Consider the following 19,022-nt stretch of genomic DNA (forward strand, 5'->3'; position numbering starts at 1 on the left):
CCCGCCCTTGCCGGGGGCTGACAGCGCGAGGGAAGAGGGGGCTGGACGGCCCTGTCCGAAAGGCACGGAAAGGAGCGGTGAGCTGGGCTCGGTCTCGCAAAAGTCCGGCAGGGTGCTGAGGGCGTCGGTGCGGGGACCCCGCCGGGCACAAGCCTCCTTGTCCCCACAGAAAGCCACAACCCCCCCTCGGGCAGCGCTGCCTCCCGTTAATGGTGAGCCACGGCACCCTGCACCGTATGACGGTGCCTCTTCTGATGAACCATGCGATGATTCAAGTAGAGATTCAACAAAAAGCTTGCGTCGTCAGAGAGGCAAAACCAACCTTACGCCAGTGGTGGTCTTGGACCCTCAAGAAGTGCCAGTGTGGCTGACGAGCATGAAATGCAACAAAAAGGCAGATACTGAACCTGCCTGCCAGCAGCCAGTATCTCCTTCGGTCCTTCAAGGAAACTTGGAGAACCAACATAAAAGTACCAAGGTCGTTTCTGGAGAGGGAAGTACCTGTAGAAAAGCTTGCATCAGGGGCTTCAGTGCCAGCCGGTGGGGGAGGCAAACAAGGCTCCGTCCAAAAAGGCACAAAAATAAGAGACAGCAGCAGCCTAATAACTCCTTTTTCAGACCACAGATGAGGCAAAAAGGCATGAAGAAGGGTGTTCTGGAGATGTCTGTAGATATAAGAGACAATGACTCTTCATTCCTCAATAGCTCCTATTCCTGGGGTAGAGTTCAAGCATCTTTGTCCTTCCATAAGAAGAAGAAAGTCACCAGAGAAGGGAGTTCCTGCAACAGCATCCTTTGTACCCCTTCCGCGAAATCCCAGCTTTCAGGGCACCAAGCAACCCTATCTGCTGATAAGGCTCAGTGCTGCACTTGGTCTGCTTCCTCCATGGTCCTGCTAGCTCCCAGGAGTACCTGTTCTGTCCTGGAGCTAGTGCTTACAGATGCAGAGAAGGTGTTTGGGGAATGCCACCAGGAGGGGCCTATCGCTTTTGAGGAATGCATTCCTCTAGATAAGATGAAAGATTGCAAGAAAATTGGAGAAGGGGTGTTTGGAGAGGTCTTCCAGATAGACAGTGAGAGAGGACCCGTGGCCTTAAAAATAATTCCCATTGAGGGGACTGAAAGAGTAAACGGTGAAGCCCAAAAGAGCTTTGGAGAGATTCTGCCCGAGATAATAATTTCAAAAGAACTCAGTCTTCTGTCTGAAGAGTCTGTGAATAGGACTGTTGGGTTCATCAGCTTGTACTCCGTGCACTGTGTTCAAGGGGCCTATCCTAAGTATCTCCTGGAAGCCTGGGACAAATACCACAAAGTAACGGGATCAGAAAATGATCGGCCAGACCTTTTTGGGGACCAGCAGCTCTTCATGGTTCTGGAGTTTGAATTTGGAGGCAGTGACTTGGAGAATATGAGAAAAAGGTTCAGTTCGGTGGCATCAGCAAAAAGCATTTTGCACCAGGTCACTGCTTCCCTGGCTGTGGCAGAACAGGAACTGCACTTCGAGCACAGAGACTTGCACTGGGGCAACGTGCTGGTAAAGAAAACGGATGTGAAGGAGCTTAATTATGTGTTGAATGGGGCAAGGCACACAATCCCCACAGCAGGGTTTCATGTCAACATCATAGATTATACCTTGTCTCGGCTGGAGAAGGACGGGTTAACTGTGTTTTGTGACCTTTCCACTGATGAAGAACTGTTTCAAGGCACAGGGGACTACCAGTTTGATATCTACAGGCAAATGAAAGCGGAGAACTCCAACAGCTGGACTGACTATCATCCACACAGCAACGTCCTCTGGCTGCACTACTTGTCAGATAAATTTTTGAAAGACATGGGCTACAAGAAAAAGGAATCAACTGCTGGCATGAGGAAAATAAAGCAGCAGCTCATTAAGTTCCACAAAGAAGTACTGACCTTTGAGTCTGCCAATGAAGTTTTACAGAACAGCAGCCTCTTCCAGTGAGCAAGGGAGTGCAGTGTTTCCAAGAACTAAGTCGCTGATGCTGCCTTTCTCCTTTGCTGTTTTTTTTATGTATGATCTTTTTAAATGTTGGCACAATGAAGAAGTTTTATGATCGGCTACCAATGTGTACGATATGCTATCAAAAATGTCTAAAAAAGTCTTCTGCTTTAAGGTGTTTCCATATGCACTTTTTTTGAGGGGTGATGGTGGGGAGAGAAGAGAGTTGACGATTGAGAAGGGCAGGGAAAAAAAGACTTCTTCAGGCTTAATTAATGTTTTGAATTCTACAGAAGTTTTCTTACCTTTTTAGTCTTAGATTATTAAAAGTTCTTTCCTTACTATATTGTCTTTCTTACAAATTCTTTTTTTTAAAGAAAAAAGAAAAAAAATGCAATTCTGGACAGTGAGGACAAAGGTAAGTATTCTTAGCCCAGTTGGAGACAGAGATGGGAAAAACCCACCTTTTGACTTGATTTTAAAAATAAAATTTTGTTCAGTTTGGCAAAATTTGTAGCTGGAATGATGCTACAAAATGTCAATACGTAAAGTTTCTGTAGCGTAGGTTTCAAAAACACTCTAATCTGCAATAAGATTTTTTTTTTTCTCTGTAAGGACCAGTGAAGAGGTATTGGATTAGGAAAAAAATAGAAAAAGTACCTGTGTTCCTGATGCATTTTTCACCGTTATTATCTTGTGACCTTGTATACTGATAGGAACCCAAATCTGTAACTTGATGGTAGCGTTAAAGCGATTTTCTCCGTTTATCTACAGAAGAAAATGCACAAGATATAAGTGTTCTTTAGTCCTGATTGCAGATGGATCAAATGACCTAAATTTGAAGCTATACTTACATTAAATTTGAATTCTTTGTTTTCAAGAAGTCCTTCGCTAACATTCACGTACATTAACGAAACTGGTCTAAAGAGAACGATAGATCAAACTAAGTGAAAAGTGAATTAGATTATTATTAAAAATCAGTACATCCAATGACCCAGATGCATTAAGTAATTAAGAGGTAGCATCATCAGATTGTTACAACTGGAATGCTGTCTATGAGGTCTGTCTATATATGCGTGTATATATGCAGTCTATCAATTAGATGCATCTTTGAACCTGTGTCGAGGTCTGCTTTTTACAAGCTAAGCAGTTAGGGACCCTCGGTACCCCCCTGCCTATGATATGGTTTTACTGTTCCGTCTTCCAGACTCCTTACTTTTGCTGTCTAGTGCCACAGAAAGTGACTTGACAATCTGCAGTGCTTGAAATTATTAAGACGGAAATTGCATTGGAATCTTACCAGGCATCCTCTCAATCTTTTTTTCCTCTAATTGACTAAAGTAATGCAATATAATTGAATACTCTTAAAGCTTACTTGGTAAGGACTGCGGTGAATGCATATCTGACATCAAGGACGTGTTCTTCAGTCAGAATGGTGCTATTTTCATTTATGCTTTAAAAAAAAAAAGATGAAACAACATGATTATCTTCCTGCCTTAGTCCTTTATTTCTATGGTTTGAGAACTGCTAATATTGGCTGTACAAGAGGGATGGAAACAGAGTGGCAGTAATTAATGAAAGGAGAGGTGCCAGCCCGCTTGGTGACATGGTACCAAGTACACTACATAGTAGTGTTGGAGTAGCCCTTTATTACTGCAGATTTGGAAAGCTGCCATTGCCTCGAAATGTTTCCCCGCAAACCAACGATAGTTTGTGAATAATTAGCATTGCTTTCGTTAATCAAAATTTAAAGTTTCTACCCCTCACAAAACTGGACATTAAATTCATATAGAAACCTTTGCCTTAAACTGTGCTTGCAATGAAGTGTAGGTGCCAGAGATGAGTCCTGATTTCCTTTTTAAAGATGCTCTCTGTTTAAAAAATGCTGTGTACTGGTCAGTCCCCATAGATTTTAATGGGAGGAACATGACAAGAAAGGAACCCGAATGGTAACTTCCCCCCATTAGAAAGCCCCCAATCAAGAAAAATGCCCTGAACATATCTTCTCACCCCAATCATTTGGAGTGAAAGCTTTACTTGGAACAGAGCTGGATTATATATTTTGATCATCTGTTCTCCCTGCTAAGGAAGGAGGATGCCAGAACCCAGTTTACCATTTCAGAAAACACAAGCTTTTAATTGTGCACTACACTTAAATTAGGACCTTAAAGGGTGCTCCGTGTTTTACTGAAATAATGAATTATGAGCAAAGCTAAAATAATCATAAGGGAAGGAAAGATTTTTCACATGGATCCAAATGCTTTCGACAATTGAAAAGAACACGTGTAGTTTTGTGTAACCAGTGACTGATAAATAGTATGGACACCGAGCAGGAATTCTGATATTTCCTTTCTAGTTCACAGTGTATTTTGTGGTGAAAATAGCAATACTCACTTGGTGATATTAATGGTGATTGCAGACTTATTTTGGAAGACGCTTTCATCTAATTGCCAAATCACTGAAAACTTTGCCTATTTTGAGGGAAGAGAAAGACATAACAAAATATCGATTACCTTGCAAATACTCTTTAACACACCAGGGTACTGTTAAAACGTGATGGCTAATGTATTTTCTGCTCATCATTCCCTTCCAGAGAAAGTAGACGTTCAGTAAAGTGCAGGAATATGAAAATTATCTCTTGCCTTGAGAAAACGCACACCAGCCATAAGCTGAATTAGAAAGAATAGCGGCTCTGGCCTAATTGTAGAGATAGAGAATGCAAGAGCAGCTGCTCAAAGTAGCATTTAGAGGTAGGGAGAAAGTGAAAATAGCGATCTCAACTTACAGTTGTCTTCTTGAATACCGGGTGCCCAATTCTGCAGTTACAGGATAAGACTACAGAAGTTAATGGTATTGGTTGGCCACAGTGAATAGCAGGAGAGGATGGCTGCCAACAGAATAGGAATGCTCTTTAATGTTGAATAAAAACAGACTGGGAAATTCAACTCAGCCTGTGTCTGCTCCCATAAAATGAATTAGGTACAAATAGCCTGATAAAAGCTTGGGAGTCTTAAATCAGATAAATCCAGTATTCAGGCTCTAGTCCTAACAACTGAAATGGCCCTTCCCTTCCCTGGACCTTACTTCCAGATTTATTTAGGTAGTAAATTAATAGGAGTCTGCACTGGGTTTTCTTTCAGCGGTCTGCTGCTAGCTGAAGAGTTGTTCTACGATCTTACCTCAACGGTCACCTTCTTAAAATGTAGGTTTTTAGGATAGTTCAAGACCATAGTTGTCATGTACGAGTCATCTCCACTGTTCGTTAGTGAAACATTCATGGTCACTTCTTTAGTGTGGCCCACCACTAATTCTTTTCTAGAAGTAGACAGAAAAATGAGATGGGTGACGTGTAATTTCTAAGGGCTGTTATTTAATAAGAGGCCTGAAGCGTTCTGGTCATTACTCCCTCCAAATGCTTTGACGCACAGGATAATGCAAACAGCCCAATTAATTATTCAGTATTCTTCAGGGTGTGTAGGAAAATGCTTCCTTCTTAATATTGAAGGCAGTCATCTCCAAACTTTATGTAATACTTTATCATTTCTGTTTTACATCAAGATAGATTTTAAACATTGTTCCACTTGATTAGCTTTTCAGTGAATCTCCAGGGTAGCTTTTTACAATTAAGAGATGCCTACTGTTTTCTCTAAGGCTATGTAAACTGAGCAACTCTTTGCTGTAGTGCTATGCTGTGCATCAGCCTAAAACAATGACGCGTTCACAATTAAATGCCAAAGTTGTGATTTTAGGATGACTATAGTTGTTTGAACCTTGGTCTCTCCTCTGAGATTTCCTGGAACAGCCCAGCAGCACCCACGGAGGCATACAGTTACAGCACTGTATGAATGTGATGTTACGGAAAGGATGAACTGAATGGAACGTCATGTAAACAAAAGGACAGCAAATCTTGTCTGAGAATTTGAAGAAAACATCTTATGCACAAAGATGACATTTTATATGAATGCTAAATGCAAAATCTGGATAATACAACTACTGTGACTCACTGAATCTGACTTGTCAAAGTTAAATGAGCAGTACAGATGGTCTTGTTGCAGTCCTTCTTGTAAGGCAACTGAAAGCAAACACAGATCAAGTCAGATTTTAACAGTCCTAATTTTTCTAAGATAGCAGATTCAGCAAATCTTTACATATGTACACACATACATTCTCTGAAAACCAAAATTCCCATGACTTCAATTAAGGAGAAGTTGGAAATAAAAGACCCTCTAGTGATAAGTCAGTCCTAAATTGATGATGTTTTGCAATTCAACTCCCAGGAGAAGGCCTATTAGCAGTAACATGAAAAGTCTTTGCTGCGGACAAGGTCTTGTTAAAGAAATGGCAGCTGTTTACCCCTGGATTGCCACAGGGTGATGATATTAATTTTTTCCAGAGCTGATATGTTTTTCTTGAATAAATATGTTCATATGCTGTGCCAGCTTATAGGCACACTATTTTGTAGAGATGAGGTTACTTCCTTTAGCAATAGCTTTTATTCACCAATAAAAATCTACTGTCTGTGGTGGATATTTCTGGAGCAGTTCAATGATAATTAATAATTAGATGTTGGGTGCATAAGTACTAAGCAATGCTGACCAATACTCAAGAATCTCATAATTATTCTTAGGAAATAAATGTACCATCAACATCATAATCGCCAAGAGTACTGCGACTATAGTAATTAGTGTTCATTATTGCTCAGTGCTAAATGTTGTCCTAACTTCTCTGTCCTATGCTTTATGGACAGCTAATTAAATATTGAATTGTGGTAAGGACTCCTATTAAGTAGCAAAAAGCTGCCTCTTTACACAGCTTTGTGGATTTTTTTCAGAAGCTGTGATTTGGATTTCAGACTAACTGTGAAAAAGAGCTAGATTAGCTTGTAGGAATCCTGCTACTAAACTGCAAGAGAAGAGACAGGATATCAAACTTAACTTTTAACTATATTAGAAGTTTGCAGCCTCCCAAATAATCAATTTGAAACGAACAACGAAAATAAACTAAAAACCATATACATAATTTTCATTATTTTTAAAATTACTTCATTAGAAAATTATATAGTTGTGACTACTAAATACACCATTCAAATAATAAGTCTTAATGTAAGTTCTAGCGTAGAGCTCAATATCTGAAAAGTACTTCACAAAACACACAAACCATCTGCCTTCTTCACAGGTAGCATCTAATCTCATTTTATACAGAGGCACAGGAGAAACATCGTGGTCAAAAGTAACGCAATTTTTTAGCAGATACCTGGGCCTAGAGTCTACCCAGAATACAGTATTGATAACTAGGAAGGGAGCAGAGGACAGAAGAAGACATGCAAAGGCTAAGAAAACCACAATTTAATTTATTTATTTATTAATAGTAAAAGCTTTGCATCCTGGAAAGAGAGAAAGTTCTTTGCTAGTGTTTTATTACCTGAAAATGCATTTCTGATGGCTTGTACCTATCCAGCACAGGAACAGCAAACTCCATGTTATCATTTTTCTTATAGAGCTTGTGTTTAACTCTCAGAAAAACACTGGAAAAACAGTCAAAGTCACATGGCTACAAGAAAGGAAGAACAAAGAGGTTGAGAAAATATCTGGGCATTAAAATGCAAAAGTCTTCGCATGTCACCTCTGTTCCAGCTTCTGTCATCTGGCATATTTAGGGACCTTCTGGCTCAGACGTTTTCTTTGGGCCACTGTGTTCAATAGCCATCAGTGGACTGACCGTAAGCTTGTCAAATGTTTTTTTTGACCATTTTATACATTTGGCTCCCATGACATCCCCCGGATAATGTGTTCAGCGATTCAGTTATGCACTGTGAAAAACAGTTTCCTTACGTTTGCTTTAATCCTGTAGAGCTCCATGCCTCTCCTACAATTCTAGGATTATAAATACTTTACACACACACACACAAAAGGATGAGAGTTTGATTTACAGCAATACAAATCAAAATGGCACATGACACATTTCCTGCTTCAGCTGTAAAACATGCTCAGCGAGTCTAACACCGAGAAAACTCCACCCCATTGTAGTATTTTTGCATTTCAAGAAAGTCATCACCGCAGAGATTCTGCTAAAAAAGCCTTTCCTCTTAACCCTTCTTTCTGTAGTAAGTCTGACCGCCATCACCTACCAGCGTGTAAAGCTGCAGCTCAGAGCACATGTGCTTGCTGACCAACAGCTTTCCACTTGTTGTGGTGTTCTGATCTTCAAACTGTACTCTCTTCTTTGCCATTTTCACATCTAAGTCCACCGTGTAGAGAATGTATAACTGCGAAAACACTGGAAGCGCAGACAGGAGTTTCTTGTGTGCTCAGAACAAAGTGATTGCAGGAGAGTCAGTGAAAGAAGGGTAACTGAGAGCTCTGATCTGGAGCTCCAGCGTTCACAGAGGAGGAAAAAACATGGGGATAGCTTCCCGCAAGCCAAACGAAATGGAAACACTTTTACATTGCCCCCTCAGATCCCTTACAGAGGTGCTGAAAGTTTAGGCTCTGAGATACAGTATGCAAGATTTTCAAAATCCTTTGTTAGATGTACCAGAAATTGTCCTCAGTGCCAAGTTTCTGAGGACAGGGTAGGACTGTAGATTCCAATCTGGTAACAATTCCCATTTATTACCTTGTTGAGACACTGGTAAAGCCGAGATTGTATCGAAACATAGTTTTGCTGTAACGATGCTGTTATTTTGGAAAGTTAGGATTCTCTCAGGATTGAATCTTATGCTTGTGAGAAAGTGGACAACTGGTCTCGAGCTAGTCAGTGAAGAACAGATAAGAAACAGAATCAAATATAAATTTGTGAACTGAAACATTACAGGAAAAATGTTTTAAGAAAGCCTGGCAGCAAGAATAGGAACTGCTCAGTATTTCCATGGTATTTCACCTGGACCAAACTGGCCTATTTACAGAAGTTCCAGTTTCTGCTGGGAACGTTCAGAACGTACAAAATCCCAAGAGTCTGAAGGAACAGACAGCCAAAATACACCAACATGGCTAGAGTTTCAGAATTAAACACAGTGTTTATGTTTCCATTAGATAAACACATTATCTAGCTGTTCAAATTCTCTCTTTATCTAAAATTTGTTTTCAAATACAAAATGCAAGAACAAAATCAAACGTCTGCCATGTCTTAGCCTTTGTGAACTCCACGGGTCACTCAGCTACCAGATGTCTGACTGAAAATGAGGTACGGTCTGTCAAGAAATTATTTTTTTGTCTAAATGACCTACATTATCAGTGTTGAATTGCAGACATCAAGGTCTTCTTAGACCTAGATCTATGGTAACCAGTTCATGTTCACTATCTCATACTTGTTCAAAGCTTTAGACTTACAAAGGCAAAAGCCTTTGCAACTTGAACTAAGGGCTTTACATTTTATACAATTTCTAGCACTGGGACATATTTTTTATGTCCCTCTAATGCTGAATTAAAAATAGAATCATTACACAGTGCTTGGAGCACAGATTCTATATTTGTGTTTGAAGCATTTCCCCAGCACGCTAAAACGTAGCACTCATTACCTACCGGAGCAAAACCACGTTCTCCAGTGATCCTACTGTAATATCTTGGAGGCCATCATTAGTGAAATCAAAGCCACCATCAATGGATTGTCCAAAATACTGGAGTCCTGAAGAAATTTCAGAGGCTTTTACTCTCTAAAAGGGGGCGGAACATTAACAAATATAAGTCAGGATCTCTCTCTTGCCCTTTGCAAAATACACTTCTTTTCACGAGGCTGCTGTAAAGATGATTTTGTAACACTTGTGAGATGCAAAATACTGACTCTTAACTTCTGTAATGGATGGGCAGGCTTGCAAAAGGCTATGCTGTTCTATAGGCAGCACCTGAACCCAGCTCCCGTGCCTAAGCAGACAGGTGAATAATTACAATTAAGGAGGCACTCTGCTGCAGAAATCTGTGGAGTCACATAAACCATCTGACATCTGCAAATTTCTCACCCATCCATGCAAATGAAATGTGGAAGTCCTTCCTCCCAGCCCCTTGCTACAAAAACACAAGCTCTTCTCTCTCGAGGGGTAGTGGAGGCAATTCCCAACAAGACACGTACTTGAGAAAAAGAGCTCTTGATCTTGTCTCTATCACCATTAAAGATGTAAATGCTGCCAAAAGAGGAACTGTTTGAAAGCTGATCTTCAAGGGGGGCTCCAACTGCAATATCCTCATATCCATCCCCATTGATGTCTCCAATGCTGGCCACGGTAAACCCAAACCGTGCAAAAGGAGAGGTCACCTGCACATTTAAGTGCCCTTTCATGGTGAATGAACCAGTCTGAAAAACACCCAAGAAGGAAATCCGTTTCTAGCAAATATAGCATAAGTAGCTCTTACATGAAAAAAAAAAAAAAATCTTACTGCGCACTTATAATGCTTAAAGGTGAACAATAAAGCCCTAAACAATGGAACAAGAAGTTCAAGATACCAGCTGACTCTCGGAACAAAAGCTTGATCCTTCAGCATGGAGAGCATGCAAATTCTCCCACAGAAGCAGTGTCTCTGGACAGCCCTATGCAAGCGGACTCACTGAAGCACTGTCTTTTCTTAAATCAATGGCAGATTGAGTTGATCCCCAGCTTGTTTCACTACAGAAACCATCCCATCTTCTCCAGCCTATTGCAGAAATAAGCCACAAGAGGGTGCATGTTATTTGAATTCTAACAGGTGCCCGGACTGTTGTTTTCTGCTTCCAACCATCATGTACGTGCCCTGAGCAAATTTTAGCCGTGCACCAAAGAGGGTTTCTCCTGGTCTGCTGTTAAAGTTCACTTCTCATTCAAAATCATGCGATTAACATATATCCTGTATATTGTGTAGCAGCTCCTGTAACTAGGCCCACAAAACATTTTGCTTTCTACAAGTCCCGGGAAGCAAAGTTTTAGCAGCAACCCATGCACACGTTTATTGCGAGCATTGCAAAGAACACTGCTTGGCAGAGCAAGGTCTGCACCAACAAATTGCCTATGTACAGGCAAAAGACGTGATTTTATCACACTGTGATAAGAGTATACCTTAGATATAGAATGGTTTTATTTCTTTAGTTATTTCTCTTTTATATTCTAACGACTAAGACAGGACTGCTGGCTTCATCCTACAGTCCTCTACCATACAGGGAGAGCACATTCAGTGAGAGCACAAAGGAGGAATGTTTTATTTGTCACTACTTAGGCATGGTTGGAAAATCCCCAACATGGAGTGTTTACGCTACCAGTGTTTTTACCTCTGTCTCCAGGCGATAGACGTAAACCCTTCCTTCTTCCCCTCGAATGTGATAAAATGGAGCTCCAACAAGCAGAAGATCTGTCACCCCATCGTGGTTCACATCAACTGGGCAGAGCTCAGAGCCAAAATAAGATCCAACCTGTGCTCCAGAAAAAGACAAGCAGCTCTTTCACTGGAATTCTCTATATATAGCTTTGTAGAATTAGTGTCCTTTGCAGCAATTTTTAGAACAAAACATCACATATCTACTTATATGTGGATCATTTCCCTATTATTTATTTTATTACAGTCATCCTTAGGGACAGATCCTGTAACCAGTTTAGCAGTAACAAAATCATTATTCAACAATTTGACAGAAGGAAAAGAATACCACAGTTGACGACCTCTTTCCCCAGGACCCATGAGAACAGAACATATAGTACACCCCATTTAGCTAAATTTCTTCCCAGTCTTTTTCCAAATTTCATGATTTCTTCTGACATTCCCAAAGCATTATGGAGTGAACAAAGACTGTGTAAGCCACATCTGGCTAAATGGGATGCTTGTGTAAGGGTCTAAGCGTGTCTGGAGGAGAAAATGCAGCTGCTGTTTGAGCAAACGAGATGTGTGCAGCCCACTCGGCCCCTCTGACCCGACTGCCCCTGGGTGAGCGAAGCACAGTACCTGTTCTCCTTGCAGGGTTTGTTTTAAGCGGCTGTCCTGAAACACCAACACCTTCCCTCTCATGCTGTGCCGTGGAGCTCCAGCCACGTACAAGGGTCCATATTCTGTGTGTACCACTGCCACGCTGTATCCTGGTGCACCCACACAAGGAGCAAAAACAGTATACATTATCAGTACCACACTCTACGCCTGAAGGAAAAAGCCCACAGGGTTTGGACTGAGACATGGACCTACATATTCAATGAGATCCAAGAGTTCGCACCATGTCTAGTTGTGGCCCACGGTTTTGATTACAGACCATCTCATTAAAATATTGATTAGGAAATAGCACGTAACTTTTCTGAGAGAAAAGCCAGCAAAGCTGAGGTTTTCCTCTCTTAGTAGCTTCTGGGTAATTGAACAAATTATTGCTCTGATAAACATGCTTGAGCTCTTGATGCCTTTTCTTAGCATTTTTCATATTTCCCGAGTGATTATCCAACATACACACTTTTTTTTTTTATTATGATGTCTGCAAGCTGGAAGGTTTATCACCCTTCACAGAAGTGAAGAAAACACTATACTCTGTATAGAAAGCACAAAGAGATCTGTTATGGGGCTTCTGTAATTGGGAATTAATGGGAGAAGGATTATCCTGACACAAACAGTCCGCAGCACCTCATACTACCTGGTAAGACTTTATGGCCAAGGCTATAGTAGGGAGATACAAAGCTCATGAGGCCACAAAGCACTGAGGTGAATAAGCAAGGCTTTATTTGTCACCAAGCCAAGAACAGTATTGATTCACAAGCTATTTCTTCTCCAGACACTCACAACAAGTGAAATATTTATCCTTATCAGCCCTCAAAAATGCCTTTCATTGCAAGTTTTCTTACACAGTGAAACCAAATGGCATGTGTTAACAGAACAATACCACAAGGCATCATAACTCTTAAGACAAAACAAGTCGCATCTTCCCAACAATAAGGAGACAGAGACTGTTTTCATCAGAATCTCTCTCCCTGCTAGAGAAAATATTCAAAATCCAGTAAGATGCTGCAGGAGGTGGCATTCTTCAGGTAAATGCTGTCGGTGTTGTCATACTGCACCGAACACAAACAAACTAAGCAAAACTGCAGTCAGGTTGTCATTTGATCTCAGAGAGGGGTAAGCTGATTACCTAGGTAACCGTATTTTGCTTTTTTGGCTGCTTCTTTAGATTCATTCAGGAAAACAGCAGTCTTGGTTGCCAGATCATACAGCAGAATTCCACCAGACCAGTCAAAGGCCCCCACCGCACCAAACATCAAGACTTGCTGCAGAAGTAACATACTGCAAATTAGAAGAGATGAACACAGGGCAATTGCCTCCAGCATTCTGCAAAGCAGTTTAGTAAGGAGCAATGTTTTCTGTCTTACAAGTCCGACACGGGCAGTTCTACCAGCTCCTGCCAGATACTGAAGAAAGACAAGGTGACTGCCCAGCATCAGAGAAGCAGCTGCACATCTCCCAACTCACTACATGAGTTTTTTTGTAAAACTGGATCAGTGTCGTCCTTGCAGCCAAGGCTGCTGAATGTTCATTAGTCTCCTCGGCATCCGCTATTTCTAACTCCCATTCTTGTCCTGGATGGACCAAGGTTTTAAGCCAGAGGATTCCAAAAGAGCAGAATTATTTTATTTGCAACATGACGGAGCCCCTGATTTGTGCATTGGAGATGTGAATGCCAGCAAAATCAAAGCTGTCAGCTGGAAATAGCTCTTTTGCCCAGTGGAATAAAAAGGATCCAGTGGTTAGAACAGGGGTCACATGAGATAAATCCCATCCTAAAATAAAATTCACTACTGACTGACTTTATAAAAGTTATATTTTTGCTTATCTGACACATTCAAAGCAAGCAGCGGCTCGCAAAGGAGATTTGACTACATGGGTCTTACACTTTTACACCACCATAATTTCTTGTGGGAGACCTCCTGAATCCTTACAAGTATCAAAGCAGCAGCACAGCATACAACTGTTTAGCAGGGTTAAATGCGGAACACTTACCTTATCCAAGATCTGCACACTGAAACCAGCTTGTGCAAGCTCATATTCCAGAGCATCACCCTGCGTGCCTGAGGATGCGATAGAAATAGGGTAAGCCACTCTCTCCTTATTTCTCAAAAGGTACTAATGAAATAGAAAGATTGCTGTTTACCTTCTATACCAATAATACTCTGCTGCAGGGTTGAAAGCAGCCCATCTAATGCTGAATAATTGGTCACCTGAAATACATTAGCGTCATCTGGACCAGATGCAATTAGCCGCAATTCATTTAGGGCCTTTGGTTTTCTGAAGGCATCTCCCACCTGCAGAAGAGATGCAAATCAATCAAAAGAAGCAACCTTCAGAGTCTCCTTACCCCCACCTACTTCATTCAACAGTTTGTGGTAAAAACCTCAGCTTCAGCCACTATGCGTAAACCCAGAAACCGCAATTGCTTTGGAAGCCAATGAAGTGGACAGTCTCAGTGTCTCCTGGAGCCAAACCTTTACAAAACCTCTTCATGTAACTGGCTGGTGCTGTATTCAGTGTATATACCTTTGTTGTACCCAACAATTAATTTTGGAAATCAGCAAGTTACAAGACATCATAAAATTGAACCTTTTCCTGTCCTGAAAGAATGAAAAGAGATAGCAGAAAGATTATCTGAGGAGACATATAGCATGTCTGAAACCAAACTTCAGACTTCAGGACAAAGCCTAGTTGACAAACTAACACATAGGCTAATTTGCTGGCCAAGTTAAGAATATATCAGAAGTTTTGTCCTAAAAAACTCAAATTTTTAAGCATGCACTTCATCTAGAAGGTAGCTTTAAATTCTTGGCCTAGTTCTGAGTCAGGAGGACTGCAGTTGATAACAAGCAATGAACAACGACCCCTCGGTTCTTCTATTTTGTCCTTGGGTGGGTAGGTCAGAAAACCCTTTAATTTTTATTTATCACTTTGACATTTTCCAGAATAACCTGGATAAAGAAACATAAATCACACTTTGTGGAGCTAGACTTGACTAAGGTTAAGTACTTTTCCAGATTCAGTCATTCTAGAAAGATTTTTCTAAACTTGGTACAAGGAAGAACGAGATGGTCTGATCCACTGAAAGCATGACTGTTCCGAAAAGTCTGAGAGTAAGTGGATACAGGGCGCTGAACGTGGTAGGTGCAGGAAGGAACTAACATGGGCATATAATTGACACTACATAGATTATAGGATCAGTTCATACCATAGCTTTATCTTTCACCTCCTTATTTTATACATGCCTCTTCCCTTATTTACTGGAACCATGAATGGATCAGTTTCTCCTTTTCTCTGCCCCCGGTGCTACCAAGAAATGGAAGGATGATACGATCCAAGTACGCCCCCAACTTACCCCAATGGCATAGCGCTTGATTCCTGCCATTTGGGGTGAATTTATCACTGTTGTCAAGTTCATTTCATCCAGGAGTATTTCCCCATCTGTAAGCACAATCATGACCTTGGCTGCATCCTTGTGGGACCCGTGACTTTCAGTGAAGATAGAATCCCTGGTAAAACATCAAAACAAAGAACTTGGGATGAAAGTTGAAGCTTCCCTCCTTGGGATAGAGGGAAGAGTTTTGTTGAAGTATGCACTTGCAACTAACAGTCACAGCAAGGAGGCAAGAGAATTTCTTTCATATTCACACATCTGAAAAATACCAGCTGCTGTCTCCCTTTCTAGTGCTTCCTGAGCGCCCCCACACCAAGAATTAGGCACCGACAGCTGGCTTTTATAACCCTCTAAAACTTGACACAGGAACTGCTGCCTGCCATGCAACCATTGCCAGATAAATGCCTGCTTTCAGGACCTGAATATCCATAGAAGTCCCTCTCCCTCATGAAATGCCCCAGAAATTCATCCCCTTCATTTCTTGTGCTCTTTTTTTGTTACTCACAGGACATGCTGCATGGCAGATGCTGTTTTTGTCACATTGCACACCTGGACAATATCAAGTACTTTCTGGAGGGTGGCACGTGGGTCCCAGTTTTCTCGCAGGTCGAACTCCGTTCTGATTTCAAACCCATACTGTACCACTGCAAAATTGCACTGGAAGGAAGCAGCAGATAAGCACCTGCTTGTGACAACTGCTGATTCAAAGAAAGAGGGTTCTCTGCAACAACTAGCCCAGAAATCCCAACAGAAACATTAGCCAGACGAGGTAGAAAGGAAGATTTTTTTTTCAGGAGAAAGTGGCTTTTAAATATGTCTAGTGCAGACACAGATATTGTTTTAAGTGTATTATAGCTGAGGAAAATGAAAGCACTAACAGTACAGAGAGAAAAATTGTTTTGGGAAACACTGGTTTGTTTTTAAGTCCCTACACTTTCCTGTTGTGTTTGGCCCATGTGCAGGTTGCAGAGGGGATTATCTGTGATATTACTGAATTGTTCCTTCATTGCTCCCTGCTGCACATTTTCTTTCCCTGGAGTACTCCTATTCCAGGATGACCTGGTTATCAAAGACAGCCTGGAGAATGGGACCATTTTTTCATGTTGTATTTGCACAACACCTAACATAATGTTTCTTTTTTCCACTATGCAAATAACAAGTTAAAATATGCTGATGCTTGGAGCATTTGAGAGGTAGAGCCTTTGCTAAAGTCGGTGTGTGGATCACACTTCTCAGTCTCAGCGGAGAAAGCAGTAGGTACCTTCATGCAGAATACGTGACTGCAGCTAACGAGGCTGGTAAGGTGCATGGCTGAAGTCTAATGGGTGCTTCTGCGATTGCAGGTACAGAGTTACAATATAGGAATAGAGACAGGAAACCCAAAGAAAGTCATGACTGTCACCTTACAATAAAGCAGAGACGGTACTCGCTGGGCTCCAAGCATGGCAGCGTGGCAGAGCTAGGGATTTCTGAGCATACAAATCACAGACTTTTTATGTCTACAGTGTTCTTGGGATCAAGACTGGGAACGTACTGCTAACATGTAAGCAAAATTATGTCGAGAACACATGCAAGTTGTGAAAGTGCTTCTCCATCCTAATGGAAACAAACCTGCACAGTCCCAAATTCCGGTGCCTACTAAAGAGAGAGAGTAGAGAGTACCTCGAAGCACTTCTCATACAGTGTTTTCATCATCTTGTGGATGAATGCTTTTGCTCTTTCAAAATCCTCCGGCTCAATGCTTCCTGATCCATCCAGAATAAAAGCAATCTCTGTCCCAGAACCTGCCCAGGATATGGAAAGTAAAGGAATGAGGAGAAGGCAATCAGCAGTTTTGGTCAGGACCAAGTTCTTTATCCAGTGTTGTCGATCAATGCACAAGTAATCTCACTCGAACAAGCGACTGAACTGTACCAAGCTGTCATTTCAGCATGAGCTATAGGTCAGGTCTGGAAGCTCACGGTACAGCAACCCCCCGGACTTTGTCAGTCCATGGCATGATTCTGTTAAAAGATAATTCACCACGTACGCAAGCCGTTTTCCTCCTCCTCCTCCTCGTCCTCCTCCATCCAGGAAGGGAGCTTGCTGTCACCACTGTCATTAGTGTTTCTGTGCTCTGGTGCTTCAGTTGGAGTATTTTCAGCTGCAATAGGAAACGAGTTTGAGCATAGATGACAGAGCAGTGGGAGAGAAAGCCAAAGTTGAACTAAAACCTTGCACTACGGCCTACGCAGTGCTGCCGTGCCTTGCTGCCTGGCAGCTGAGCTCTTCCTCATCCCTGCAGCCAATATTGTTTTCAGGCACAAGACTACAGGTGCTATGGAAATATTTGTGCGTTTTGAAGGCTGTGGGGATCAGGACTGCATCTTAAAACTACAGCTACAGTTCAACAGAAATAAACTGCTCTGAGCATGCCCAGAAGTGTAAGTATCGTAACAGAAACACTGAACATGCGGTGAATGTGTGTATTGTAAAGCACCTATCGCAGCCCGTCTGTCTTTCCGTACTGATGTTATGGCTGCAGGTCACAGATACAGAAGATGATCTCTTGTCCTCCCGGTTGGCTGGCTGAGGAGGACTGTTACTAGTGCAACAGAAATCACTTTTATTTGTTTTGCTGTTGCTGGGCAAGTGACTATGAGAACAGGCTAAAATCTGGAGATGTATTTACATTCCTTGAGTAATGAAACTACCCACCATCACAGATCCACTCTATCAGTTACAGAGAAGACAGATGTGTCAGGAGTCAGATTTCTTCTACCTGAATCACTCAGAGTCTCTCTCTCCAACTCTGAAAGGAAACTGTCAAAATCTTCATATGTAGACAGCACAAACCAGTCACTTCCAACTTTCTGCAGCTCTTCTGGGACCCACTGGTTGCTAATGAACTCTCCAATCTAGGGAGAAAAGCCATCAGACAGGGAGATTGAACATATTTCACACACAGACAAAAAACCCAACAAATTCCCAAATTGCCATTAAAAACTTGAAAGGCCTGAAAAGGGAGGGAGTTTTCTGAAAGATTGGTAAGCAACCCTGATCCTAGATTCCATAGAAAGCCCTTATTTGCACAAAAAGCTAATAAAAGCTCTAAACCCACAAGACATATACAACTTAAGCATCTTTGTTTCTAGGACATATTCCTTAACCTCATCCAAAATAAGCTCTCTGGCATCAAGAAGATGGAGGCCTGAGTGAATCAAGGGAGCCAGGGCATCTCAGATTGGACATCCTGCATGTCTAACGCACGACTACTTTTTCTTCCACCCACCACTAAAGCATAAGAGCAGACACACGGGATGGATGGAAACATCACCCTATATATGTGTGCTTTGATGCAAAAAAGTGTGGTTTTGATGGTGCTTCCCACTCACCCCAGGAGCATAGAGCTTGACCATAGCCATTTCCAGGGAGTTCATCACATTTCTCAATCTATGGTTTTCCAGAAATACTTGCCCAGATGCCATGACAATGATTATCTTGTCATCAGTCTGGCTGGAGCCATGGCTTCCATCAAAGACTTTATCCCTATGGAAAGAGAAGCCTAGAGGTATTTCATGGGACAATCCACATCTGCAGAGCTAGAAATGTCAGTGTTGGTGGCAGGGTGCTGATGTGCATTGAGCTCTCAGCCCACAAGAGTACAGACGTGCAAGGCAAATGTGCACAAGGATTTATGCTTTCCAGGGATATTGGCTGTCCACAACTGGTAGCTCTGACTTCACAAGCACTTTCACAA

At 41.7% G+C, this 19,022-nt stretch overlaps 1 protein-coding gene across 1 annotated transcript in view; it reads right to left on the reverse strand.

Annotated features, from left to right (window-relative positions):
- ITGAE (integrin, alpha E (antigen CD103, human mucosal lymphocyte antigen 1; alpha polypeptide)) overlaps positions 1-17,352 on the reverse strand; it is a 21,045-nt gene extending 3,693 nt beyond the window's left edge. The window contains exons 1-21 of the mRNA XM_009328657.1: positions 17,319-17,352; positions 16,946-17,067; positions 15,789-15,940; positions 15,245-15,398; positions 14,033-14,183; positions 13,882-13,949; positions 13,016-13,151; positions 11,857-11,987; positions 11,192-11,332; positions 10,025-10,246; positions 9,481-9,611; positions 8,576-8,709; positions 8,088-8,236; positions 7,382-7,510; positions 5,965-6,032; positions 5,140-5,275; positions 4,746-4,847; positions 4,355-4,431; positions 3,336-3,416; positions 2,815-2,881; positions 2,621-2,728 (exon numbers count right to left, since the gene is read on the reverse strand). Coding sequence (XP_009326932.1) covers positions 2,621-2,728; positions 2,815-2,881; positions 3,336-3,416; positions 4,355-4,431; positions 4,746-4,847; positions 5,140-5,275; positions 5,965-6,032; positions 7,382-7,510; positions 8,088-8,236; positions 8,576-8,709; positions 9,481-9,611; positions 10,025-10,246; positions 11,192-11,332; positions 11,857-11,987; positions 13,016-13,151; positions 13,882-13,949; positions 14,033-14,183; positions 15,245-15,398; positions 15,789-15,940; positions 16,946-17,067; positions 17,319-17,352 — 2,493 coding nt within the window. The remainder of the gene's footprint in view (positions 1-2,620; positions 2,729-2,814; positions 2,882-3,335; positions 3,417-4,354; positions 4,432-4,745; positions 4,848-5,139; positions 5,276-5,964; positions 6,033-7,381; positions 7,511-8,087; positions 8,237-8,575; positions 8,710-9,480; positions 9,612-10,024; positions 10,247-11,191; positions 11,333-11,856; positions 11,988-13,015; positions 13,152-13,881; positions 13,950-14,032; positions 14,184-15,244; positions 15,399-15,788; positions 15,941-16,945; positions 17,068-17,318) is intronic.
- Between the last annotated feature and the right edge of the window lie 1,670 nt (positions 17,353-19,022).

This window comes from Pygoscelis adeliae, unplaced genomic scaffold, assembly GCF_000699105.1.
Source record: "Pygoscelis adeliae isolate BGI_AS28 unplaced genomic scaffold, ASM69910v1 Scaffold347, whole genome shotgun sequence".
Lineage (NCBI taxonomy): Eukaryota > Metazoa > Chordata > Aves > Sphenisciformes > Spheniscidae > Pygoscelis > Pygoscelis adeliae.